This window comes from Saccopteryx bilineata, chromosome 1 (genome assembly GCF_036850765.1).
Source record: "Saccopteryx bilineata isolate mSacBil1 chromosome 1, mSacBil1_pri_phased_curated, whole genome shotgun sequence".
NCBI classification, from domain to species: Eukaryota; Metazoa; Chordata; class Mammalia; order Chiroptera; family Emballonuridae; genus Saccopteryx; species Saccopteryx bilineata.
The window spans coordinates 353,945,059-353,971,962 of NC_089490.1; the positions used below are offsets into that span (position 1 = coordinate 353,945,059).

The window sequence follows — 26,904 nt, forward strand, 5'->3', positions numbered from 1 at the left end:
GTTAGATTGGGGCTGTGATTGGACTGCAGAGTCCATTAGGGGGAGGAAAGCAAAAGTGAAAGAATTGAGGAGAGGGGAGAAGCCCTTCCTGCACCCACCCCAATGCACATTCACCCAGGCCTAGAAGCAGGGTGCAGCCACTAGCCTGGAAAGGGTCCATGTGTGTCAAGGGTGATGCCAACAGATGCTGGACCCAGGAAGCTCTCTACCCCAAGTCAGCCTGCAAGGCCTCCAGGGACTGCTTGCCAACAGCTGGACTTGATCACCAGCTTGCAAAGTGAGGTCACGCATCTGGTGGAATAACAAGCAAACTTTGCTTCCCAGCTGTTTTTAGAAGATTTTTCATAGCAGCGGCTAGAAAACAGGAGACCACCACCTGGACCCTTGAGTCTTCTTCAAGAGGCACAGCATAAGAGCTTCCACCCCGGGTGGATCGCAGGATGATGGTGGCCCTCCAGCGAACTTCTGCTTTCCTGGTTCTGTTCCTCGCAGCTTTCCTGCTCCCGCCACAGTGCGCACAGGACCCAGGCATGGTGCACTACATCTACCAGCGCTTTCGAGTCCTGGAGGTAGGTGGCATCCGTGCACCTGATATGGGCACATGCCTCCCGGAAGTCACCTTATCTTACCCACTCTTTCCTATCTACTTAAATGCTTTTTCCCAGGTAGTAAATGCTAAATAATTGCTAAAGTTATGCTTGAAAGTTTTTTTTATAATCTAGCCATTTAAGACAGTGGTTTCCAACCTTTTTACACTTGGGGACCAGTGAAAATAGGAGAATTATTTCAGGGACCACTAAGGCAGAAATGAAAACCATTATTAGTCCTTTGTGAATTATTTTTAATTAATTAAGATCATTGATTCTATAATCTTCATACAACATCAGAGTGGTTAACTCTTTCATGGACTGACATGAAATTTCTGGTGGACCAGTACCGGTCCACGGACTGCGATTAAAAACACTGGTTTAGAGCAGCCGAGTCCAGGCTGCACCAGTCCCAGACCTTGAGCTGGGCTTCCCTCTGTGCAGTTTTCCTCATCTGTAAAATGAAGTTGATCATAAAATTTACATCCTAAAGCTACTTTGAAGATTTAATTAAATTATTCCATAGTTAGAACATTGCTTGGTATACTGGCTAATGTCCAAAATGTTATTATTCAATAGTTCAACTTTTAAAAAATTAAAATTAAGATTTTGGATCCCTTTTTCTTCATTTTCACTCTATGAGGACAATAGCTCATTTTAGCTTTTCTTTTTGTCTTTTTATGATAAACCATTAGGTCACTGTAAAAAGTCATGATACTATAGTGCCAAGAAGCTATCATAACTTCTTCTGCAAACTACACATGGGTTTAGAAATGAGCCGATGTCAGCGATGTTGATTGTAGAGAGAGTGGGCCTGTTCCCCACATGTTGCAGCTACCACTTCATGATGCTTTGCAAAATGCAGCATTTTTGCAGCACGAATAGGCTCCCAGGGACAAATGGAACCCTCTGCTCTACCGTAACCTTGGAAAGAACCCTGGTGTTGACATGGACTATTTCATACTTAATTGCCTTGCTTTTGTACAAGTTAAATTTTAATGAAGTATCTTCTTTCAAAGACACTCCTCTCTTCAATATTTATTTTCAAAATTTTCCTGAAAAATCTTAAAGTCCAAATTATTTGGTCATCGTGTTACAGTCAGGGTAAAATAATTCCACAGAGCAGGTTGAACACATGTGCTAATGTCTGGCCGTCGGACTGAGGCCTGGAGGCAGGGGAGTGTTCCCAAGCCAGTGGCCTCTTGCTGCTGTTGCACTGCTATCTCCCAGTCTCACCCCCTCAAAAGTGCCAGAACTACACTCAACCACTATGTTAGGGCCTACTTGTCCAACATTCAAAAATATATATTTATATATGTATGACTAAAGGCATGAAAAAACTTTAAAAATAATACATTTAATCCCTCCTTTTTGATTATTTGTATTTTTAAAATCTCTATGAGTGATAGCTATTTATATCACTTCTTGTGACTTCAATAACTAGCAGTAATTTGGGAATTTATTTTCTGACCGAAGCAAGGACTGCAAAAATGTGTCCAATCAACGAGGGAATACATTCAAGTCTTCCGCGAGTTCTCAACAAACATATCTGTTAAGCTGGGACAGTGTCTGACCTACACAAGCGAGTATAAGAGTGCAGTGGACACCCTGGCGCTGAGGGTTGAACGTGCCCAACGGGAGCTTGACTACCTAGAGTACCTGCGACAAGCTGACGTGTGCATAGAATCAGAGGACAAGATGTTGGCAGAAAAGCTAGTCCAAGAAGCTGAAGAAGAGAAAAAGATCCGGTCTCTGCTGAATGCAAGTAAGAGAGCTGTGTCTTTTTATACCCTTCTAGGGACTGTCGCTCAAGGACACAGATGTTGCAGTGGGGCTGACTGAGTATGAGAGTAGGAGCTGGATGTGCCCTCCTGTGAGTCAGTGCTGGGGGGAGGGGCAACCTTAGCAGATAACAGGTGTCCAAAGGAAAAGCTATTTCTTTCCTTTCACAGGGCATTCCTTTCACAGGCCCCACAGGAGGTCAGAGCTATAGTGTCAGAGGTCAGCCCAGGAAGGTCATCTCCTGATAGACCTTGTTTTGTCCAAGGCATGTAGTTCCAGATCCTTCCAGGGAGAGGGACAGGTTGGTGGATTCTCCCAGGGCCCTGAGAGTAGGGAGAGGCTGCAAATGTGCCAGGCAACTCCCAGGGTCAATGCAGGGGTCTGCAGTGAGTTACTATGTGAGCTGTCAGGGTGCTGATACCTAGGGGCCTTTTCTCCTCTCTTGTGATCCATCAGAATCACTTCCAGGCCATTAAGAATAATGTTGAGGTGCTCAAGTTAAAATAACAAGTAGCAGCAACAAAAACATAAAAGAGAAGGGAAATGTCCTGTGCATGAGTCTATTTTATTAAAATAATGAGGGAGATAATTCCCCCAGAGCCTATATTCTGAGACGGTTTTATTGCAAATAGGAAAACTTTATTTAGTACAGACTAAGTATTTCTGGTCCAAATGTGAAAAACTCCCTTAGGGAAATAAGGCCCAAGCTGAATGCCATCACTGTGCTAAGAGCTTCACATACCTTCTCGGTGTAACCCTTATAAGAACACCATGGTCCTTCCTAAATGAGGCGACACTTCATCTGAATTTTGAACAAAGAAATTAGAGAAGAATGTGAAGAGGACACATCAAGTGAGGGCACAACATGTCAAAAGTATAGGGCATGCACACTTTGACAGGTCGACTGCGGGTATGGCTGAGCGGACCTGCGTGGGGCGGGCGAGTGTGGGGAAGCAAGATTGAATCGTTCAGCAGGATCCAGATCATGAAAGCCTTTGCATGCTGAGAGGGTTGGACTTGACTTGAGAAACTACAGAGAGTCACTGAGCAATCTGAAGCAGGAGCATGACAGAAACAAAGAGGGCAAGACTACAGAGAGAAGACCAGTCAGGGGAAAACTGCAGTAATTGGGGCGACAAGTGATAATGCCTGCATTAAGTGTCAGTGACTTGGAGAACAGAAGGATCTGAGAGCCACTGAGAGTTGGAATCCACATGGCTTGGCGACTGATAATTAAAAGTGAAAAGTGAGTAAGCAGGATGCATCCAGATGCTTCCCAGGGTTTTGGCTTAGGTCATTGGTTGGTCTCCAATATGCTGAGATAGGAAACCCGAGACTTGTTTTGGAGGTCTTATTACTCTACTTTGCTGTTGTTGTTGTTGGGGGCACTTATTACTCTGAAATCTTCTACTTTATTTATTTGTTCACTGCTTATTTTCTACCTCCACATCTAGAATGTCAGCTCGATGAGAGCCTAGATCCTGTATTTCATATTCAATGCTGTGTTCCAGCACCTAGAATAGTGTTTATGTTCAACAAATTTTGTCAGTGAATAACTAAATGAACAAACGAATGAATGGATGGAAGGATTGTCAGCACAGAAAGGCTCTTAAGCTTTGAAAGAAAAAAAGAATATCTTATCTCTGAGTCAGAAGACAGAAAGGAGGGTGCCTTATCTATAATAGGAAGCAGCTGATCGGGTTAGTCAAGTGAGTGATCATTTTTGGCCCTGACACTGTCTTGAGATGAGCCATCCTCTGAGAGTGAACACCAGGGGATAAATATGGGGTGAAGGAAGGGGGGAGGGGGAAGGACAAGCTAGCTGAGGATGAACAGGGGCTGCCTAAAAAGGCCAATGGGTAGGGTTGGGTGCTAATGTGGCCTGAGCTAGAATATGCTTGAACTTTTGTGCCAGGGGTCAGGCAGGACCTCAAGGCTGAATGATTGTACTGAATTGAATCCCTGAGCTGCTTCTGGTCCCTGAACACCCTAAGTCCCTCAGGCCTTGGCGTGGCCCCTTTTCACACCAGCTTAAGCTCAGCATGGGTCCTGAGTCTGGACTTGCTGCTTATTCAACTCTCATCCTCTGCCTCTTCATTCAGACACTGGAGGCCTGAAATATGCCCTTCCCCAGCTCCATGGAGAGTGAAAACTTCTCTTTCAGCTTTCCAGAGACTGCTCCTTCCAGGTCTGCTGCCTCTGAGGCTGAGGCCCTCAGTTGCTGATTCGGTTTGCGGTTAACAACCACTTTGCTCCCCACTCCTGGAAGAGCCCCGCACTGTGCGCACAGTAGGGATAGAGCAGTGAGTAGAACATCTGCACTGGCTCTCTTACTGCTTCTTCTTGCCTCCTACCATCTAACCCCTGTCATGTAGGCCTTCCCACAACACAAAATGGATCACATTACTCCTCTGGGTAGAATTTTTTTTTTTTTTGGTCATTCACCATCAGTTATCAGGAACAACAACAACAACAAATCCATTTGAATCTTTCAGCCTTTTACATAGAGAAGGTCCCTCCCCAAGTGGCCCCAGCTCAACTCCAGCTTCTTAGGCTCCCAGCATTTACCCATTGCAATTGCAGTTGAAAATACAATATTGTTTTTTCTAACCACCCTTTTATGACTCAAAAATGCTGTGGACTCTCTGGGAAGACATCCAGGAGGTCAACCAGACCATGAGCATATTACATCTTTATTTCTGTATTCCCAGAGTCTGGACCAGGGCCTCTCATGGAGAAGGCTGTAAAAATTGTCTATAGAAGAGATACTGATGGCAGAAGACCTTCAGAGCTCAGTTTAGGAAAAGACAAACCTATAAACACTCACACCTATGCCTTTAGTGTTCTTTGGCCTATTGTTTTGAGCGGTCTTTGCCACTGATAGCCTTTGAAATGCCAGTGTGTTCCAGTACCTTGCACTGTTTTGTAGTTTACATACTGTGCCCCTCCCCCACCGTTTGCCATTTCTGTTAGTAGCTATGCCTGTGTTAGTTTTCTAATGCTGTCTAACAAATTGCCAAGGATTCAGCAGCTTAAACAAACACACATTTATTACTTCAGAGTTTCTGTGGGTCAAGAGTCCAAACCCTTTGTTTTAGGTCTTAGGAGGAAAGAGTCAAAGTGTTGGCCAGTGCAGTGGATAGAGCATCGGACTGGGATACGGAGGACCCAGGTTTGAGACCCCAAGGTCGCCAGCTTGAGTGCAGGCTCATCTGGTTTGAGCAAGGCTCACCAGCTTGGACCCAAGGTCGCTGGCTTGAGCAAGGGGTTGTTGGCTCTGCTGAAGGTCCATGGTCAAGCCACATATGAGAAAGCAATCAATGAACAACTAAGGTGTCGCAACGAAAAACTGATGATTGATGCTTCTCATCTCTCTCCGTTCTTGTCTGTCCCTATCTATCCCCTTCTCTGACTCTCTCTCTGTCCCTGTAAAAAAAAAAAAAAAACCAAAAAAAAGTGTTGGCCAGGCTACACTCTCACCTGGAGCTCTGAGCTTTCTTCAAGTTCCTGGAGGTTGTTAGTGGAATTAACTTTTTTTGTTTGTAGGACTGAGGCCATCAGCTTCCAGAGGCCTCCCCTCCCCATGCCAACTCCCAGTGTGGCTGCTGCTACTTCGAGGCCAGTAGTACCTCTCTTCAGGAAGTGCACAATCCCTCTTTTAGGAGTTTTTATCTGATTGAAGGCAGGCCTACCCATAATAATCTTCTTGTTGAATAACTCAAAATCAACTGATTTGGGACCTTAATTATATTTGCAAAATCCCTTCAGTTTTTCTTATACTATAACCTAGTCAAGGTGTGGTATCCAATCATACTGCCAGGTCCTGCCCTCACTGAGGGAGAAGGGATGAGATAGGGCGTGTCCACCGGGGGCTGGGAATCTTGGGAGCCATCTTAGAATTCTGACTACCAAGGTGCCTTAGTCTGCTAGACCCAGCTGGTATCACTAATTACCTGTACCTACCATCTTCCTATAAGGCTTCCATCTCCCTGTCTTCTAATCTTGGACTGCAGGGACTGAGACAGCTACGAAACTTACACCCAAATCTTTGAGACTCAAGTCAGCATTCTTGTGTGGGCAAACACCTTGGGAGTATGGGCTGGGGAAGAATGGCCAGAGGTCACGTCACAGAGCTTCATTCACACATACGCTCTTAGAGAGTTTTTTCAGAAAATCTGTAGGAAGAGGATAATGTAACTTCCTTGGAAGAATTTAATCTTGTGTCTCAGATTTCCAGAAAGTTCTAATATCAGTCTAAATGGCTCTTATTCATCCTGGAAATCTTTCTTGGGCAACTGTGAAGGACCAGATACTAGGGATAATTAATATGATGGAGTTGTTCTGCAATTAAGCCATTTCCTAAGAGCTATTCCCAGGTTTTCAACCTTTACTTAAAGAAGATACCCAAAGATGTTCTCATGATGCCACAATCCCAGGTATGTTTGTGGCTATGTAAAAATTTTAGAATATTAACTCTAATAAATATGAATATTTTCTCTTTCTCTTCATCCCCCTCTCCCTTCTTTCCCTCTATCACACATGCATGTACACATGTACTTGCACATGCATTCACACACACACACACACACACACTTTAGAATGCAGTGAGTGAAAGTTACTTGAATAGAATCTAACTTATATTTAAAAATCATTCCAAATCTTTGGTTCTTTAACTCTTATTAGTATAAAGACATTTTGCATTTCATTTGGCAATTTATGGCAAAATACCATTGCCTCAGATACGCGTAAGGAGGACTTTTCCAACAAAAGGTCTTTGGCTGATTCCACATGGTTGCATTCCTGTGTGGATAAGAGTATTAACCTCTTTTTAAACTTGTAAATAGCTTGTGAAGAAGTATTCTCAAGGCAGTCAAAACAAGGCATTGTAAAAGATTTTATTGTATTTCCTGTTTTAGTCCAGCTCCTTTTATTACAAGTGTGCATGTGAGTTACCTGAAGTAACCCACTCTCTGCTGAATTAAATAACACATATCTTTTGTTAGATCATGTTGAAAAAGGAAAGTTTGTTGCTGCAAATTAAAATGCCTCTGGGATCCATTCAGGTAGTCTAAATGTGCGTTCCTCATATTCAAAGCCATTAGAAACAAAATAAAATAAAAACCAAAACAAGTAAGCAAACAAAAAACCCAATGGAAGCCAAATAAAACATATCTGTGAGCCAAGTCCCAGGGTCTGTTAGTTTGTGATGAGTGGAACAAAACACTGAGATGTGTAACTATAATTTGCAACAGATATATTTACCACAAAGGAGGAGGTTGTATACATACGGTGGGAACACAGGAGAGTGTGGCAGTGCTTGGGTTCATGTGCATGTACTCTTATACACACAGGTTCTTCACCCAGAGGTTGCTGCGTGCATGGGCCCAGCAACGCTGGAGGTGTGTGTACAGCTTAGCCTGCGAAGGTCACTGGCCAGGTCCAGACAGGCCAGTGTGCACAATATTTGTTTTGTCCATCCACTTGGATGGCCTGTGGCCTGTGAGGATACCTCCAGTCTCTTCACTATGGATACTCACGGAAGGTCCCAAAATTATTTTTAGCTGATAGCTTTTGGCTCCAGGTGGAGTGAACATCCATTTATTCTCTCTATAACTCATTTGTTCATTCATTCAACAAATGTCTAACTGAATTCCAGATATATGTTGGCATTGTGCCAAGCATTAGAGATGGAAAGTTGAATAGTATAACACCTTGTCCTCAAAAAGCTTACAGCCAAGTGGGGAAGCCATCTAAGAAAATAGGATAACAGCTGGAGTGTGACCGTTCTGAGAGAGGGGTCATAGAAGTACACGGGGCAGGCATTAAGTAAGGTCAAGTTTGCCGTGAAGATGGGAAGACTGTGGAATCTATTATAGAAAGTAATTCTCAAGCTGAGTTTTAATGATGGAAAGAACCAATCAACTGCAGAATAAAGGGCACTTCAAGCAAATGGAACAGTGTGTGGAGGCACAGAGGCCTAATCTGGCTTGGTATTCAGTAGATCACAGGTCAAGGGGGAAATCTTGGAGAGGAAATTAAAGATCCAGACAAGAGCTAAGCTCTAAACTGTGAGAAAGAAGAATAATGCGAATAATAGTAGCTAGTATTTAATGAGTGCTTATTATGTAGCAAGAAATCTTTAAGCATTATATGTATTGGATTCTATCATCTAATTCTCACAACTGCCCTGTGAGATAGTTATTATAATTATCTCCCATTTATGGGTGCGGAAATCAAGGCACTGAGAGGGTAACCAGTTGTCCAAGGACTTAGAGCTAATTGGCGCCAGAAGTGGGATTCAAATGAAGGCAGGCTGGCTCCTGTCATGCTGTTCCACTTGATAGTGGTAAGCATGAGAGTGTCAGGGTTCCGATGGAGGCTTTGGGGAGGTCATTTTGGTTACAGTGTAACTGTAACCAGACTGTACTGCAGTGGGGGAGGCTGAGTGTGCAAAGCAAGCAGAGACTGGAGGTAGAGCAGTCAACCCCAGGCTGGTCACAGAGGCACTCAGGGTAGGAGCTCCCTCTTCTGAGACAGGATGCCTATGCCCAAGGCTCAGCTGCTCTGATCTTATTGCGGAACACATATGAAGACCATGTCAGTCCTCTTGGTTGCTGTTTGATGATGATTCCTACCCACAATCAGTTTGGTTTAAATTTTTCTTTTAAATCCTGGCCAGATGGGGTCAATTTTCTTTATTTTTAATTCCTGATTTTTCTTTATTTACTTTTAAGCCACAACACTTCTCTGCTTTCCTCTGGTTCTCTCAATTAACAGGAGAGTTGCACATACACACTTTCCTTGCTAGGAATCTCGGGGGTATCTTTGGCCCCCGTTGGAGCAAACATCATGTCCAGGCACTTCTTCCTTCTGAATAGCTCTTCAATGCATTCTTTCCGTCTGTCCTTCTCTCTCATCAGCCCTGGTCTTGACTACGCAACAGCCTCCCACTGATCTCCCGGCTGCCAGTCTCTCTCTGCTCCAGGGCTTCCCCCATACTGCCATCAGGGTTATCTTTTATCATTGCTTTATCACCTTTGATGGCAATGACAACCTACAGGCTAAAGCAAACCCCTTAAAATAACATGAAGAACGTCCTTACACGCTGACCCTAACCTAGCTTTCTTTAAATAATTTGTTGTGTTATTCTCTCTGAAAGTAATACCTGCTGATTAAATAAAAACTGTGACTATTGTATGTACTATAGTTTTTGTATTTACCTTTATTACAAAAGTAGATAAAAAGCCAACCAGTTGCACAGAGCAACTTTGGACATTCCTCAGCTTCGTTTTGTGCCACTACTGCCTATCGCCATCTGCCTGAGGCTCTATGCTATGTCTGATCTGCTTTTCTAAAAACATAAGTGGTACTGCACACATCCCTGCATTATTCATGCTGTGTTTCCCAAGTCTATCACAGTGCCTGGAACAGAGAAGAAATCAATATTTTCTGACTTTGAGCAGCAGTTTACTAGAAAGTGGAGGCAACTATTTGCCAGAGATTCCATTAAGCACTTTTTATCTGTTATCTTGTCCAAGCCCATGACAATCCTGCTAGGTAGATACCATTATGACTTATTTTCAGATGAAGAAACTGTGGCTCAGAGTGTTTCTTGCAGCCCATCTTCCTCCCATGGGCCTGGTACATCCAGAGTACGCATCACCCGTGAGAAACACAGATTCATCTCGGCCTGCCTCTCTGTTCACCATCCCCTCACCTTCACGTTGTGTCGGTCATCTGTGGCCACAATAACGCTGCATAATAAACCACTCTGAAAGCGAGCAGTTGAGACAACAATCACTGGTTATTTCTTAGGAGTCTGTAGGGCAGCTGGGCAGATCTCTTGGTTTGGGCCGGGCTTGGCTGCTCTTATCCGGGTTCCCTAGCGGCACACTGCCCTGGGGATGGCTGGTTGAGGATGGCTCCAGCTTGGATGGCTTGGCTCTTCTCCACATGGTCTCTGATCTTTCAGAAGGAGAACCAGGGCTTGTTCTCATGATGGAGGCAGATGTCTGAGAGAGAGGGCACCGACATACCAGGATGTGGTCACTTTTACCAAATTCTTTTGGCCAAAGCAAGCTCCAAGGATGGCTCCAGAACCCACCCTCCCGCTGGCACCTCTAACAGCATCGAACAAGTCTGTTGGTCTTGATGCGCTTGGAAAAAGGCCGTAGTCAAGACCAGTTTTTAAGTCTGCAAATTTTTACAGGGGTGGGCAAAAGTAGGTTTACAGATATTTGTATAGAAAAGGACAAATAATGCAAATAAATGATACAATAATTAATAAATAAATAATAATACAAGAATAAACTGTAAACTTATTTTTTCCCACCCCTGTATCTGAGAGCAGTGAATCAGTTAATAGTATGATTAATGGTTTTGAGATAGGATCGAAGAACCAGTGATAAGACTGCTGCAAAGTTGAGGTTCAAGAGAACAGGCCCTAGACTTAGAGAAAGGATGGCAGGAACAGAAGGAAAGGAGCTCTGACTCACAGAGAGACTCCATAGCGAACTGGCAAAATGGTTTTGTTTCCTAACCAGGCAAATGGAAGAATGGCACTACCAAACCTAGAAATCGAGAACATTTTTATCCTTCTTAGTTTGGTAAGAATATTACAGGAGAAGGCCTGATCTGTGGTGGCGCAGTGGATAAAGCGTCAATCTGGAAATGCTGAGGTCGCCAGTTCGAAACCCTGGGCTTGTCTGGTCAAGGCACATATGGGAGTTGATGCTTCCAGCTCCTCCACCCCTTCTCTCTCTCTGTTTCTCCCTCTCTTCTCTAAAATGAATAAATAAATAAATTAATTTAAAAAAAAAAAGAATATTACAGGAGAAAAGAAAAACTATGTAAAAACAAAACAATAAAAGAAGCTAAGTTATTAAATGAAAAAAATAAGTAAGAGCAGGAAGTTCATAATTATAACCTTGGAGTGCTTAAATGTTGCAACAGCCATATATTCAATTCAAAGTGGAGCCGTTTGATCAGAAATTCCCGGGAGGACTGCCACTTCCACACTTGACTTCCCATGTTGACAGGCTGGATCCTCTAGGACAGCATTCTCAAACTTTTAGTTTTTAAAAATTATTCAGGACCCCAAAGAGGGTTATTTTAATTCAAATTATATCTATTGACATTTACCTTATTCATAATTAAAATATAGAAATTGTAATATGTGCCAGATGGTGTTTTAGGACAAGACATACAGCAGTGACTATCACAGATTAGATAAAGCCCTGCCTTCATGGGGTTTATGTACGTTTTGTTGGGGGGAGTCAAACAGTAACTATGTGAAAAGATACGCTCTTAACATGTCAGATAGAAGATAATAAATACTATGGAAGAAAATCAGCTAGAGTCAGGGGTTATGGAGAGCTGGCCTCTTCTAGAAGGAGGCATCTGAAGGAGGTTGGCTGTGCTGGACTCCAGCTGTGGAACCCCGTGGGAGAGGTGGGCTGGACTCACACTGCCACAGTTTTCAGCTCCCACGCATCCTCATGAAGTTCTCCACTCAGTGTTGTTGAGCAACACACAGCCATGCAACCCACCAGCCACACATCAAGTCTGTTTTCTTCCTCACAATCTGTTGCTAATCACCAATAAAGGGAAGCTGTTGTGGTTCCATACTGGGTGCCATGGAATACTTTGAATTTAGTGCCGGGCAGCTAGAAAAGCATATGATACAATTTTACCAATGAGTTCTGTATAACTCACCCAAACCAATGTCTAGAGCAGCTATTGCATTCCAGGCCTTGTGTGAGTGAGCCCTGGCGTCATGGCCCTGCAAAGCCACCTCCTATGGCTCACTGAATAGCATTCCACACAAGCCGGCCATCCTGCCACCCATCCACCATGGCACTCTGACAATGACGTAGCACCTGCTAGTGTCCACACACGCTTCTTGCTATTTGAATCAATTTAATTTCTAAGTTGGCATAGCATGAGTTGGGATAGCAGATTTGGACACCGACTAATATTGCATTATCTGAATTGAATTGATTCCTGAGTTTGGACAGTAAGCCGGAGAAGATTGACTAGGAGGCAGATATGTATTGTGTCCCAAGCACTGTGGGTAAAAAGATAAAGAAGACACAGTCTCTGTATGAAGTCCTTGCAAGAAAACAAAGTGAATCAGCAATTCTGGTTCAGCATGATAAAGGCCTGAGAAGAGCGAGGGCTGCACAGAATGCTTTAGATGCATGAGGAGCAAACAACTTCTCTGCAGGAATCAGAGAATTTCGTTTTGAAGGACGAGTCTATGTTCCCCAAGTTAGCAAAGGTGAGCATGGGAGGCTGCGGCAAGTTTAGTGACTAGTGACCACTCTAGTGTGGTGGGGAAGTGACAAAGAGGAAGTCAGATGAAGGACCTAGAGGGCTATGCTGTAATATCTGAAATTATCCCGTGGGCAAAAAGCATGAAATGGCCCTAGTTTCTAGAACAGTTAAGCCCACGTTGACAATGTTATTGTAATAGCTTGTAGCGTTGTAATTGACTACTCATCTGAGAGCTGTCATCCTCATCATCCTAGTGTCTAACATTATACCTGTCACTTGATAGGTATTGGTAAATGTTTATTAACATGACTATAACTCAGGTGGTTGAAAAACTCAAGTTTTATAACAAAATTTCAAGAGGCAGTCAAAATATTCAGTTTTAGAGGAATTCTCTTCTTTTTAATGAGTTCAACCCTCTTCTCCCCAAGCAAACCTGCCCTCTCTTCTCTGTCACTATCTCATGCATCCTGTCACCCTGTCCTTGAGTTTGGTTGATTGATTACTCAGCTCCCTCGATTTAATCAGTTACTAAGACCTGATGTCTCTTTTTCTATTTCTTGAATTCATACCCATTTTTCCACGCCCATCACTGTTCAGATATCTCTCATCTGGATTATGTTTACAGATGCTCTACCTGTCTTTGTGGCCCCTCTTTCTGACCTCTACCCCCAGTCCATTCTCTACCAACATTCAGACTGATGTTCAAAAACATAAAACTCCTATTGAGTTTCTTCCCTACAGAAGGACAAGTCTCACCAGGTCTGGAGAGTGTTGTTGTTAAATAAGGGGAAAAGTATTTTAAAAAATTCAAATAAGTGATCTTTGATATGGATTCACTGTGAGGCCTTGGGCCAAATTCTATCCTAATTGCCTGTCTGCAGTTTTGCCTGAGGGAGAAAGCACAAGAGTATTCATTCTTGGTTGGCAGGTGGAACCTTGCATGTCATATTCTCCGTTAAATAACTTGCATCTGGGCTGGACTCAAAGGTTTTATATTTATTTCCTATTTTTACTTTTCCTCCTGCCAATTATCTCTTCTTAGAAGCACAGCAGAGTGTCTCAGCTTACCCTTTTACTCAAACACTGGAAGTATATTCTTCCCAAATTCCAAAATAAGGGGAATTTATAAAAATTATAAAATATATGCCCTGAAAAAATTATAGAAGGCATCTGGCCTAAAATCCTTATTTTACTGTTGGGACAGCTAAACCATATTGACAGGGGACTTTTAGGGAGACATGTGGAGAACCAGCGACCCCTCGGGCTGTGACCCTCAGTGGCAGATCCATCCCCCAAGGAAAGTGTATGACCAGTGGCCGCCGCAGTCCTGGCCATGCAGGTTCTCACTGGATTCGGGCAGACAGTGAAGAAACAGTGGAGCCAAAAAATGGTGGGCCATTCTGTTTATTACAGTCTCATACCAGCAGATGAGCAAACAGGCAGGGAAGACTGCTTCCCTCTCATTCAGAGCTCCCAAAGCCCCTCATTTCCAGTTCCACATCTGTACTCCTTCAATTCCAGCAAACCCCAGGCTTGGTGGCGAGGGCGGAGGGGGGCTTCTCCAGCAAACATTAGCAATCCAGTGGGCCCTCACAAGCAGGAAGGTAATCTGCAATTCAGTCTGCCGCTCTGAGGGCTATAGTACTGCAGCCTTTCACAGACTACATACACATGGTGCTGCCCAGGCAATGCAAAATATAAGTGAGCAAACCTAAAAAACACATCATTTTACAAACTTATTTGCCCAACAGAAGGAATAGGGAAGCAGAAGGGAACACATGGGGAAAATTCTGTTCCTTTTTTTGCCAGAACTGTTTTTCTTATCTAAACCATTGATTAACACTCTGTTTTGCTGCTTCTCCAAAAACTCTGTGTCAGAATACAGGAGTAGAAGGAGAAGGAATTTTTGTGTGATAGTTTTTGTTTTTTTTTTGTATTTTTCTGAAGCTGGAAACCGGGAGGCAGTCAGACAGACTCCCGCATGCGCCCGACCGACGGGGATCTACCCGGCACGCCCACCAGGGGGCAATGCTCTGCCCATCTTGGGGCGTCGCTCTGCTGCAATCAGAGCCATTCTAGCGCCTGAGGCAGAGGCCACAGAGCCATCCTCAGTGCCCGGGCAATCGCTGCTCCAATGGAGCCTTGGCTGCGGGAGGCGAAAAGAGAGACAGAGAGGAAGGAGGAGGGGGGGGGGTGGAGAAGCAGATGGGCGCTTCTCCTATGTGCCCTGGCCGGGAATGGAAACCCGGACTCCCGCACGCCAAGCCGACACTCTACCACTGAGCCAGCCGGCCAGAGCCTTTTTTTTTTTTTTGAAAGAGACAGAGAGTCAGAGAGAGGGATAGATAGGGATAGACAGACAAGAACAGAGAGAGATGAGAAGCATAAATTTTTGTGGCACTTTAGTTGTTCATTGATTCTTTTCTCATATGTGCCTTGACTGTGGGACTACAGCAGATTGAGTAACCCCTTGCTCAGGCCAGTGACCTTGGGTCCAAGCTGGTGAGCTTTAGATTCAAACCAGATGAGCCCACGCTCAAGCTGGCGACCTCGGGGTCTCGAACCTGGGTCCTCTGCATTCCAGTTCAATGCTCTATCCACTGCGCCTGGTCAGGCAATGTGATAGTTTCTACTGTAGTTTTATATCTTTTTTTTTTAATTTATTCATTTTAGAGAGGAGAGGGACAGAGAGAGAGAGAGAGAGAGAGAGAGAGAGAGGAGAGACAGAGAGAGAGAAGTGGGGAGGAGCTGGAAGCATCAACTCCCATATGTGCCTTGACCAGGCAATCCCAGGGTTTCGAACCGGCAACCTCAGCATTTCCAGGTCGATGCTTTATCCACTGCGCCACCACAGGTCAGGCCTGTAGTTTTATATCTTATTTTATTTTATTTTAATTTCTCAATTACAGTTGACATTCAATATTCTATTAGTTTCAGGTATACAGCATGGTGGTTAGACATTTATATACCTCACAAAGTGATACCCCTGATGAGTCTAGGACCCACCTGACAAACATACATAGTTATTACAATATCATTCACTGCATATTCTATTTGTACTTTACATACTGTGACTATTTTGTAATTGCAAACTTGTACTTCTTCATTTTAAATGAACATTTTCTATGGGTGAGATATTGACTGTGCCTTGTTCTTAGATATAATCCCTCACAGCTGGGCTGCAAGCCTGCTTGCTAACTTGCTCCCAGAAGGATGGGCAGGCTGGGGCCTTCTTGTCAAGATACTGGATGATAACATATCTCCCTGTGATTAGGTTCCAGACAGTCCATTGCCCTCAGCCATCCCTCACTAGGCACACCAGACCCACCCTCTCTTCACCTCTTCCCATTATACACACACACACACACCCATCCACCATGTCCCTGGGCTGGCTGGACGTTTCCTGGCTGGAAGTGTCTTAGCTGGCCTGGCCAGCCCTACCTCCCGATCAGATTGAGCTCCAAGGACCCATAGCTCTGTGACCTACCCAAGTAACTTATCAAAGCCTTAATGTTTTTTTCACTTGGGCAATGAAAATATTTATCATTTAGGCTTATCGTAAGAATTAGATAAATTAATCTAAACCAAGTACCTATCACAGTACCAGGCAGATTATATGTATTTATAGATATTTATTAACATCTCAAGCCTTTGTGCTTGTTTTTCAATAGGAAACAGTTTCTAAGCTTCCCTAATAGCCTTCCTCTTCCCTATCAAAGTATCTGTAATCACTCACAGGATTAAACCCTCATTCGTTTACCCTGTGTGATCACCAGTGAAGATGGGAGGAAGAGCGCATTCACGTGAGACAGCTTGAGCTTGTGAAACTGGAAGAGGGAACATCGGGCTCTGGCAGAGATGGGGCCTTGTAATCAGGAAGCCAGTCCTCCTTCCACTCCACAGCCCACAGCCCCAAAGCTCAGTGTGTGGACCCTTCTGTTAGCCCCTCCTGCAGTGCATAGATTCCCAGTTGGTGCAGGCTTCTCTGCCTTCCCCAAGAATTTGGCTTCTTACAGTGCAGGCCAACCAGGACAAAAGTGACCAGAAGCCATAGGGAAGAAATCCCTCAGTCTGGTGAAACATATCAGCAGGGGAACATGATGGCAACTGATGGCTGAGAGACTTCTACATTTCATCCCAAAGCCTGGCTCTGTCCACACTGACAGCCAGGTAAGTTCTCTGGGCTTCTGTGACCAGAGGGGGACAATATGACCACTGAAAGGACTGACCTTCCTGGGACTCAGCTCCTCCCAGCTAAGAGAACTTCTACCATATGTTCCCTTGATAAGAACCTTGGGTCAGATTTTTAAATGAAATAATGGATTTGAAAGTATCTTAAAAGCTTTGAGTACTTTACAAGTATTTACTTAAGACAGGACTGTAATTACAACTCCGGATATGAAGCACTATTTAGATCCTAGAAAAATAACTACTAGAATGAACTTATTTTCCACATTAATTCAATAGAACCCATTAAGCACTGAGTTGGGCAGTAGAATACAACAGTAAACATGAAGACAAAGGCTCTGCTTTTGTGGAGCTTACAAGTGGGGGAGAAGGACAATAAGCTAATAAATAAAACAGAAAACGTAATTACCAAATGTGATAAGTGATCTCAAGGAAGTAGGAATAGAGGCTGTGAGCTATAGGATATCATTTTAATTTTAGATGCAGTAGTCTCAGGAAGCTTCATAAAGAGACGATATTGCAACTCTGATTTAAAAAATGAGTAGAAGTAAACTGTGGAAAGATCAAGGAAAGAGCACTCCAGGCAGGAAGAATTGCAAGTGTAAGAGCCCTGAGGCAGAAACACACTTGACATCTCCCAGAATAGCAAGTAAGTCAGTATAGTCCCAAGACAGCAAGGTGGGGGGAGGAGAGTAGAGGACAAAGTCGCAGAAATAGGCAGCAGCCATATCATGTAGGTCCTTTTAGACTAGGTAAGGGGTTAAGATTTTATTCCAAGAGTGTCAGGAGAAAGGATTTAGCAGGTCAGTTACATAATGCGTGTTTTTAAGCAGATCACTCCTACTGCTTTATGGAGAAGATACTGTAGGTAAGCAAGAGTAAAATCAGGAAGAGAAATCAGAGACTGTGGTCATGATCTAGGCAAGAGATGACAGGAGTACAAGGAAAGAGGAGGTGGGAAGAGGAAGAGAGATACATTTGGGTATTTGAATTTAAATATAACATCTTAATTTAGAGGTAAGTTTTACTGTCAGAACTTGTTGGTGTTGGGGAAGTAGAAGGATAGAAATCAAGCATGACTTCTAGAAAAGAAACCAGTTTGATGGTTCTTTCGAGAAATGGAAAGAGAAGGAAAAAAGAGAGTTTGAGAGATAAAAGCAGAAATTCTGCTTTAGACAGGTTAAGTTTGAAGATATCCAAGTAGGGACATTAAGTAGGCAGTTGGATAAAAGAGACCGAGACTGAGCAGACATCAAGATAGGACATCACTTCAGATACAGATTTAGAATTTATCATTATTTAAAATTTATATGGAATTCAGAGCCATGAGATGGAACAAAGTGGCTTGGGAAGCAATTATAGATAAAGGAAAGAAGAGGTGTGAGGACAGAATACTTAAAGGTAGAAGGTGAGAAGGAACCGCAATGGTTGCCAGGAAAGAAATCCAGAAAGTTGAGAGGACAAACTAAAGGAAGGGTGCTACTTAATCAAGAGAAGAAAGAGTTTCAATGGACGGTAGTGGTCAAGTAATAAAATTTTGCTGAGAATTTGAGTAGGTTCAAGACTGAGAATTGACTCTTGGATTTGTCAATATGAAGGTTGTCAGTGACCTTGACAAGAACTTGACTTAGTGGAATGGGCAGGGGAATTTAGACCAGTGATAACTGAAACTGATTAGACTAGCTTAGAGGATAATTGGAGGTGAGGGAAGTCCTCTTTTAAGGATTTTTATTGCAAAGAGGAACAAAGATGGGGCCACACTAAAAAGTTTTTTTTACTGAGGGGAATGATCCAATATGAGGGAGAGACTATTGAGGGAGGAGAGGGGAGATAATTTCAGGTGCTAATCCTTGAATAGGTGAGAGGGGATTAGATACACTGTAAAAGTAGAGAGCAGAAAGGAAGGCGGGGAGTATGGATTTAGGTGCAATTGATAGATTTGGGGATTGAAAAACTTCCTTCCTTCCTTCCTTCCTTCCTTCCTTCCTTCCTTCCTTCCTTCCTTCCTCCCTCCCTCCCTCCCTCCCTCCCTCCTTCCCTCCCTTCTTTCCTTCCTCCCTTTCTCTCTCCCTCCTTCCCTCCCTCCCTTCTTTCCTTCCTTTCCTTCCTTTCCTTCCTTCCCTTCCTTTCCTTCCTTCCCTCCCTCCCTCCCTCCCTCCCTCCCTCCCTCCCTCCCTTCCTTCCTTCCTTCCTTCCTTCCTTCCTTCCTTCCTTCCTTCCTTCCTTCCTTCCTTCCTTCCTTCCACAAATACTGGCCTATGTGCCAGTTGATATTCTAGGAGCAGGGCATGCAACAATGAATGAAGCACATAAGATAAAGCTCATGTCTTCATAGAGTTTACATTCTACTGAAAAGCAATAAATGTTAGCAGATGAATTTATGATAGGACAGAGAGAAGAAAATAAGCACTTTGGAGAAAAATGAATGAAGGAAAAGGGGTTATGGAGAGCTGGAGAAGAGGTTGTTATTTCTTATCAGGTTGTCAGAAAAGGCGTTAGTGATCAGGGATCATGTGAGAACAGACCTAAAGGAAGCAAGGGAGGAAGCCATGTAGATATCTTGGGGAAGATAATTGGGTTATAATCAGAGGGAACAAAAAGAATCCAATTCCTGAGGCAGGAGAGTGCTTAGCACAATTTGAGGAACAGCAAGGACGCCAGTGTGGCGGAACAATCTGAACAAGGTAGGAGGGTTGTAAGAAAGGCCAGAAAGGCAGTGGGAGGAATAGCTTACGTATGCTCAGGAAGGCAAAGGCATGAGCTTTGCTCCTAGTGAAATAGGAAGTCACTTGTGAGGTTTTTGTTTGTTTTGTTTGTTTGTTTTATAGCACATGCAAGAGAGGGAGAGAGTAAAAGAGAGAGAGGGAGACAGACAAGGAGAGAGATGAGAAGCATCAACTTGTAGTTGTGGCACTTTTAGTTGTTCATTGATTGCTCCTCATATGTGCCTTGACTGGGGCAAGAGGTGTCTCTAGCTGAGCCAGGGACCTCTTACTCAAGCTAGTGACCTTGGGCTTCAAGCCAATGACCTTTGGGCTCAAGCCAGTGACCATGGGGCCATGTTTATGATCCCACGCTCAAGCCGGCTATCACATGCTCAATCAAGCTGGTAACCTCATGCTCAAGCTGATGAGCCCACACTCAAGCCAGCAACCTCAGGGTTTCGAACCTGGGTCCTCAGCATCTCAGGTCATCCCTGTCCCCTATACCACCACCTACTCAGGCTCACTTGTGAGTTTTAAGCAGACATGTGACATGATTTGACTTATATTTTACAAAGATCCCCTTGGCTGGGAATGGACTATGGGAGTCAAGAATGGGGGCATGGTCACCACATAGGAAACTATTGCCGTAATCCAGACAGGAGATTTAGTTCTCAGATTGCTCCTATTTTCTCAGTAAAATAAGAGGCAAGATCTTCATATGAGAGCAAGAAGGGCATAATGGAGGCTTGAGGAAAGAGAAAGTATGATAATGGTGGGTGGGTGATGAATTGATTAAGAAACTATAGTAAGATTCCTACCCAAATATTTGGCAGTAACAAGCCATTTGCTGAAATGCTTACTTACCTCAGAACTTGTGGAACTTCTCTGACTGTTCACCTTACTCCCTTGTGTCCAGTTCCTCTCCCTTCACCCTGTTTCTTGTCTTCTAACTCTGGATGGCTTCTAATTGGTCTACAGAACCCAAGTATTTAGTAAGAAGAAAACGAGCCCTGGCCAGTTGGTTCAGTAGATAGAGCATCGGCCAGGCATGCAGATGTCCTGGGTTTGATCCCTGGTCAGGGCACACATGAGAAGCAACCATCTGCTTCTCTTGCCCTCCCTCTCCCCCTTCTCTCTCCTTTCCCCTCTTGTATCCAGTGGCTCTTTTGGTCTGTGCATTGGCCCTGGGTGCTAAGGATAGCTCAGTTGGTTTGAGTGTGCGCCGCAGACAGGGATTGCTGGGTGGATCATGGTAGGGATGCATGCAGGAGTCTATCTTACTATCTCACCACCATTCATGAAGAAGAAAAAGTAGTAGTAGGAGGAGAAAACAACCTACCGGCACATCCAGCTTTTTATACCAAAGCCTCTGGGAGGACTTAAGGAGGCTGTTAGAGTGCCCACTTCCCTTAGGAGACTGTTTTGCACTATCATTTTACCACCTCACCCTCTAGTCAATGAGGGAGACCCACAGAGCTCTATGCTCTTATTAAGATCATTTTCTCCTACACATGATACAGAGCTCATCAGGATTTGAGGGAGACCCATAGGGTTCTTCATACTTTCTAGTAAGCCACCCTCCCTACCTCTATGATACTACTCACCCCATAATAGACTGCCTAACAGAGTAGTCCCAACAACAAGTCTTGAATTAGAACTGATAATCCACTTTTCCTGAAATAACCACTAGAACTAATTTCATCTTGACCCCAAATTCTAAGACTCTAAGGTCTTCTGGAAAATAGCGTATTTAAGGGCCAGGTAGAAATGCTCTACACCACTCTGTCCATATCATTCTGGACAGCACACAGGTCAGTGGGTGCAGCCTAACTACAAAGGAGGCTCCGAATGTGTGACTAGGGATCAGGAAAATGAAGTGGCATTTGATGAGCACAGATTTCATTTCTTCCATAAGCAATCAGAGAAAAAACAAGTAGGCGTTCAGAGAGTGGTGACACAAAGATCAAGGGGAAATAAATCTCCAAGAAGGAGAAACTGATCGATGATGTCATACTATAGGAAGATCAAGTAAAATATGGACATAAAAGGACTGATTTTTCAGTTAGGACATGCCTAGTCACATTATGAATAGTAGTTTCTATGAAGTTATGGGACATGAAAGAATGGGAGGTGAGCAAGCAGATACAGAGTACAAACTCTTCTATAGGAGAACCTAGTGGAGTAGCTAGAAAAGGGTGCTTAATGAGAGGGACTTGTTTTTTAATGCAGGCAAAATGTTTACAAGCCAAAGAAGATGTAGTGAAGGAGAAAGTCAAGATAATAGAAATATGATAATTCATCAAGGAGATCTAGAAGAAGCCAGGAAAGGACAAGAATAGAGTATAGTGAGTGCATTAGTCTTGGACAGGAAGAATGGCATGACCTCTTCCAAGATGTGTGGAAGGGTAACAAGTAGTAACAACTGAAGAAAAGTTTACAAGTGAGGGAAAGAAAGTTAAGGGAGTTCATGTCTAATGGTATTTACTTTTCAAAGGGTAATCTGTTGTTATGAAGGGAATGATGGGGTAGATGTGGGGTGGGGGGATTTACGATAGTTGCTATGTGGAAGATGGGGGAGGGCTAACCATGAAAAGCAGTATTGTATTCAGGGTTCTTCTGAGGTTGGAGACCCCTAATGTGTAGCATGCACCATTGTGAGATTTTCTCCGCCAACACACAACACTCCAGGGCAGACGCAGATGTTTGAGCTGATTTTGGTAGAATGAGTATTGTGGAATAACTAGCATTGGTGGGTGAAGGTACTTGACAGAAAGCTGTTAGGTGGTCTAGGATGGATAAGAGAGGAAGTGAGGCCAAGAGAGGGCTGATGGCCCAAGGGATAGTAGAGGTCAAGGGACTGGAGGGCATGGGGAAATGGGAGTACAGAGGAGGTGAGAGTGAAGGAGAGAGATAGGAAAAGATAAGATGTCATTGTAGCAGAAGGTAGGATAGTAGAATTTTAGATTTGTAATATGGAACAGTTCTGTGGGCTGGGGGGATCCAGAGTGTGGCCATGAGAGGGGCTTGCTAGAGTGGTTGGCAAGGAAGTGCTTTGGAATTAAAGAGGTTGGAGTGCTCAGGCTCTTGATGCATGTGGGGTAGTGTCCCAGAGAGTGGTCAGTGATTTAGATTAGAAGAAGTCCACAGCATGAGATACAAAGAAGGAAGGTTTTCTGCATAAAAATGGAAGAATAATAGTCCGAAGTAGCAGTGAGGAGCTAGAAGAATGTAAACCCCTCTTTTCATTTCATCTTCTTACCCCTAGTTTATGCCCTTATCATTCTGTTTGAATTATGGAAATATTCTTCTAATTGGTTTCTCTGATTTTGGCCTCTCTCCCACGTATCCATCCTACTTGTGGCTGCCAGCTTCATTAATTTTGTTGAACAATCATGACTATTTGCTCACCCGTGCTCAAAATCTGCAGTAGCTCCCTATCTGCTTATAGAATAAAATCCATTTTCCTCAGCTCCTCTCAAGGTACCAGGCACAGAGCTGGTTTCAATCTACTACTTTGTTTTATACATCTAGTTTGAGGTAATATCATGTTCTTGGCTTTGTATTGGTTTAAATATGATACTAGTTTATTAATGCTAATCTTGGAGGACTTTACCAAATATGGTTTTGTTAACTGTCAGTAGTGTTCTTCCCACCTATCTCATAATGTCATCCTTCAAGGGCCAGTTCAAAAGTAAATTACCCTCTGCTTCAAATGGCATCTCTATTCTCTATTCTTCTTTTGTAAAAAAAATTTCACATGAAGCTTTATATTCTAATTAGTCATATGCATATTAAACAAGAACCACTCCTAATTTATCATGCACCTCCACCCATTGCACCCCAAGCTCATAACACCTAGATCAGTATTTGCCTTTGTAGATATGCAATGTCTGCTGACTAAATGCATGCATGCATTCATGAATAAATAAATAAGTGGATGGGCCCTGGCCGGTTGGCTCAGCGGTAGAGCGTCGGCCTGGCGTGCCGGGGGCCCGGGTTCAGTTCCCGGCCAGGGCACATAGGAGAAGCACCCATTTGCTTCTCCACCCCCCCTTCCTTCCTCTCTGTCTCTCTCTTCCCCTCCCGCAGCCAAGGCTTCATTGGAGCAAAGATGGCCCGGGCACTGGGGATGGCTCCTTGGCCTCTGCCCCAGGCGCTAGAGTGGTTCTGGTTGTGGCAGAGCGACGCCCCGGAGGGGCAGAGCATCGCCCTCTGGTGGGCAGAGCGTCGCCCCTGGTGGGCGTGCCGAGTGGATCCCGGTCAGGCGCATGCGGGAGTCTGTCTGACTGTCTCTCCCCATTTCCAGCTTCAGAAGAATGCAAAAAAAAATAATAATAATAAGTGGATGAGTAGAGTTCTTATAATGTTCTAATAGTTTAAGGGCCAGAATCCTCACTGGAAGATAATTTCCTCAGGTTATAGAGTTGATATATATGGTGGGGCAAAAGTAGGTTTACAGTTGTAAGTACACAAAACACAGTTTATTCTTGTATTATTATTTATTAATTATTGTGTTATTTTCCATAAGTATAACTGTAAACCTACTTTTGCCGCATCCATATATATTCTGTATATGTATGTATATCTATACATACATACATACATATACTGCTCACAAAAATTAGGGGATATTTCAAAATGAATATGAAGCTATAAAATAACCCCTAATTTTTGTAAACAGCGTGTGTGTGTGTGTGTGTGTGTTGTGTGTGTATGTGTATATATACATAGAGAGAATGAGAGAGAGAGAAAGACAGAGACAGGGATAGACAGACACTCAAGAGAGATTATGGATTGAGTAGAGATCTGTTGCTTCAACAATACTGTGAAACAACCCCAAAACTGAGTGACTTAAAACAACAGTCATTTGTTTTCATGAATCAGTGATTGAATGAGGGTTTGTTGATCTAGGCTGAGCTTAACTGGGGTGATTTGGTTCTGTTCCAAGTGTCTCTTATCCTAAGAGACTTTTTTTTTTTCATGGCAATGTCAGAAACATATATTTTTACCCTTAATACTCTCAGCACTGTTCTGGGAGTATTATATGTTAAGAACACAGTAGATAGCCAAGAAAATCTTGGTAAATGGACTTGAATTAGACAGCTTCACAACTAAGTCATTCTCACTATGTCAACCGACAAGTGCTCTAGAGAGTGCCCAGGGTCTCGGGCAGCAACTTGAATAAAATACTGACTCTTCCAGCTGGACAGCAACTTTCTTAGCAGAGACCTGTTTATTAATTTATTCTTTGATTCATTGAATCATCCCATAAATTGTCAAAAAGCCATGTGTGATAACTTTATTCTAGACACAGAAGGCGGGGGTTGGGGGGGGCATCTGTGAGAAAAGTTGACATCTCATTTTATAAAGGTTATTTATAAAGCTTATTTTATAAAGGTTATTTATAAAGTAACCTCTTTTTCTTCTCTTTGGTCAGGCTGTAACAACATGCTAATGGGCATAAAGTCTCTGAAAATAGTGAAGAAGACTATGGACACAGATGGCTCTTGGATGAAAGATGCTGTCAGCAATTCTCCAAAGGTTTATTTCTTGATTGGATCCAGAAACAACACTGTTTTGGAATTTGCAAACATGCGGGTGCTCATGGAGGATAGCACCAAGTCAGTCCCCCGGAAGCTAATCTTAACACATTTTTGGCAGGGAACAGGCCAAGTGATCTACCAGGGTTTCCTATTTTTTCATAATCAAGGAACTCCCAATGAAATAATCAAATACAATCTGCAGAAGAGAACTGTGGAAGATCGAATGCTGCTCCCAGGAGGGGCAGGCCGAGCACTGGTCTACCAGCACTCTCCATCAACTTACATTGACCTGGCTGCGGACGAGCATGGGCTATGGGCCATCCACTCAGGGCCAGGCATCCATGGCCATTTGGTTCTCACAAAAATTGAACCTGGCACGCTGGGAGTAGAATACTCCTGGGACACTCCATGCAGAAGTCAGGATGCTGAAGCTGCATTCCTCTTGTGTGGGGTTCTTTATGTGGTCTATAGTTCTGGTGGCCACGGCCCGCATCGTGTCACCTGTGTCTATGACCCACAGGGCACTATCAGTGAGGAAGATCTGCCCAACTTGTTCTTTCCCAAGCGGCCAAGAAGTCACTCCATGATCCATTACAACGCCCGAGATAAGCAGCTGTATGCTTGGAATGATGGAAACCAGATCATTTACAAACTCCAGACAAAGAGAAAGCAGCCTCTGAAGTAATGCACTGCAGCTGGGAGGGAAAGAGCCTTGGCCTCGGAAGCTGCTTTCTGGGACACTGAGGCCACAGCCCCTTTACTATACTGTATCCCTCTAATCACAGTAACATCTAGGAGGAATGCATGTGCATCCTCCTAGATGTCACTGCCTTAGAGATCTTCCAAGAGCTTCAATGAGAGGCTGCCATTCAGAAATTTTCAACAACTTCCATTATCCATACAAACCTCCTGGTGCTCAAGGCCTTCCACATTCTGATCCAGCTTTCTTCTTTTATTTTACCAGCATTTTTTCTAACTCTACTCACCCCACCCCTTCAAGCAGTTAGAAATGTAGGCCATCCCCTCATACTCCTAACTTTTCTCTCCCCTGGCCTTTTCTCAAACTTTTTCCCCTTTCACAAATGCCTTTTGATAGTCTTCCATTTTTATTGCCCCAATAAAGTACTATTTCTTATTGATGTTTAATTTCGATTTCCCCTACCTCTGCCTTTCCCCCAAGCTAGGTAGATGTAATAATAATAAGGTAAACGCATTAACATTTGAACGCCACTTTCCAGGCACAAAGTGTTTGCACCTATGTTAACTCATTTAATTCTCATCTTGGCTTTGTATGCGGAACAAATATTTATAGTTGCCATTTTACAGATAAGGAGAGCTTAGGTGAGCCATTCAAAAGGAAATGTAAAACTATAAAATTCTGCAAATCCCATCATTTGTTCATTGCCCAAGTAAGCACAAAATATGTATGTTTGTTCACCCAACCTTTTATAAGCAATATGTTCATTTCATACTAAAATGAATGATCTGGCCCTTTAACCACTTTTCATGTCCACACAAGACTTTCCTATAGACCTTTCAAAAGCTACTTTCTCTAGAAAACCAGCCTGAGGGTGAGGACCCTACCTCTAGCCTCATCTTGTCTTACTTCCTTTGTGTCTCCCTTCTTGCTTAAAATACAATAAAACTAACACTAAGCAAACACACTTCATCAGGGTATTTTGCCCACATGCCCTCAAGCACAGTGATTTCAGGGAGTGCTCCCTCTGCCTGCGTTTACTGTGAACAATCCCCAACACACTGAGGCCCTTGGTGAAATACAGTGTGTCTGTAAAGTCATGGTGCACTTTTGACCAGTCACAGGAA

At 43.5% G+C, this 26,904-nt stretch overlaps 1 protein-coding gene across 1 annotated transcript; it reads left to right on the forward strand.

Moving 5' to 3' along the window:
* On the forward strand, positions 1 to 26,904 carry OLFML1 (olfactomedin like 1). Its single transcript, XM_066250857.1, has 3 exons — positions 1 to 569; positions 2,064 to 2,352; positions 24,975 to 26,904. The coding sequence occupies exons 1-3, from the start codon at positions 441 to 443 to the stop codon at positions 25,763 to 25,765; spliced, it is 1,209 nt and encodes a 402-aa protein (XP_066106954.1). The 5' UTR covers positions 1 to 440; the 3' UTR covers positions 25,766 to 26,904.

Bases quoted from the DNA above. Each gene is read 5' to 3' on its own strand.
- OLFML1 (XM_066250857.1), top strand. From the start codon at position 441: ATGATGGTGGCCCTCCAGCGAACTTCTGCTTTCCTGGTTCTGTTCCTC. The intron at 570-2,063 runs GTAGGTGGCATC...TTCTGACCGAAG, and splicing joins AGCGCTTTCGAGTCCTGGAG to CAAGGACTGCAAAAATGTGT. The intron at 2,353-24,974 runs GTAAGAGAGCTG...CTCTTTGGTCAG, and splicing joins CCGGTCTCTGCTGAATGCAA to GCTGTAACAACATGCTAATG.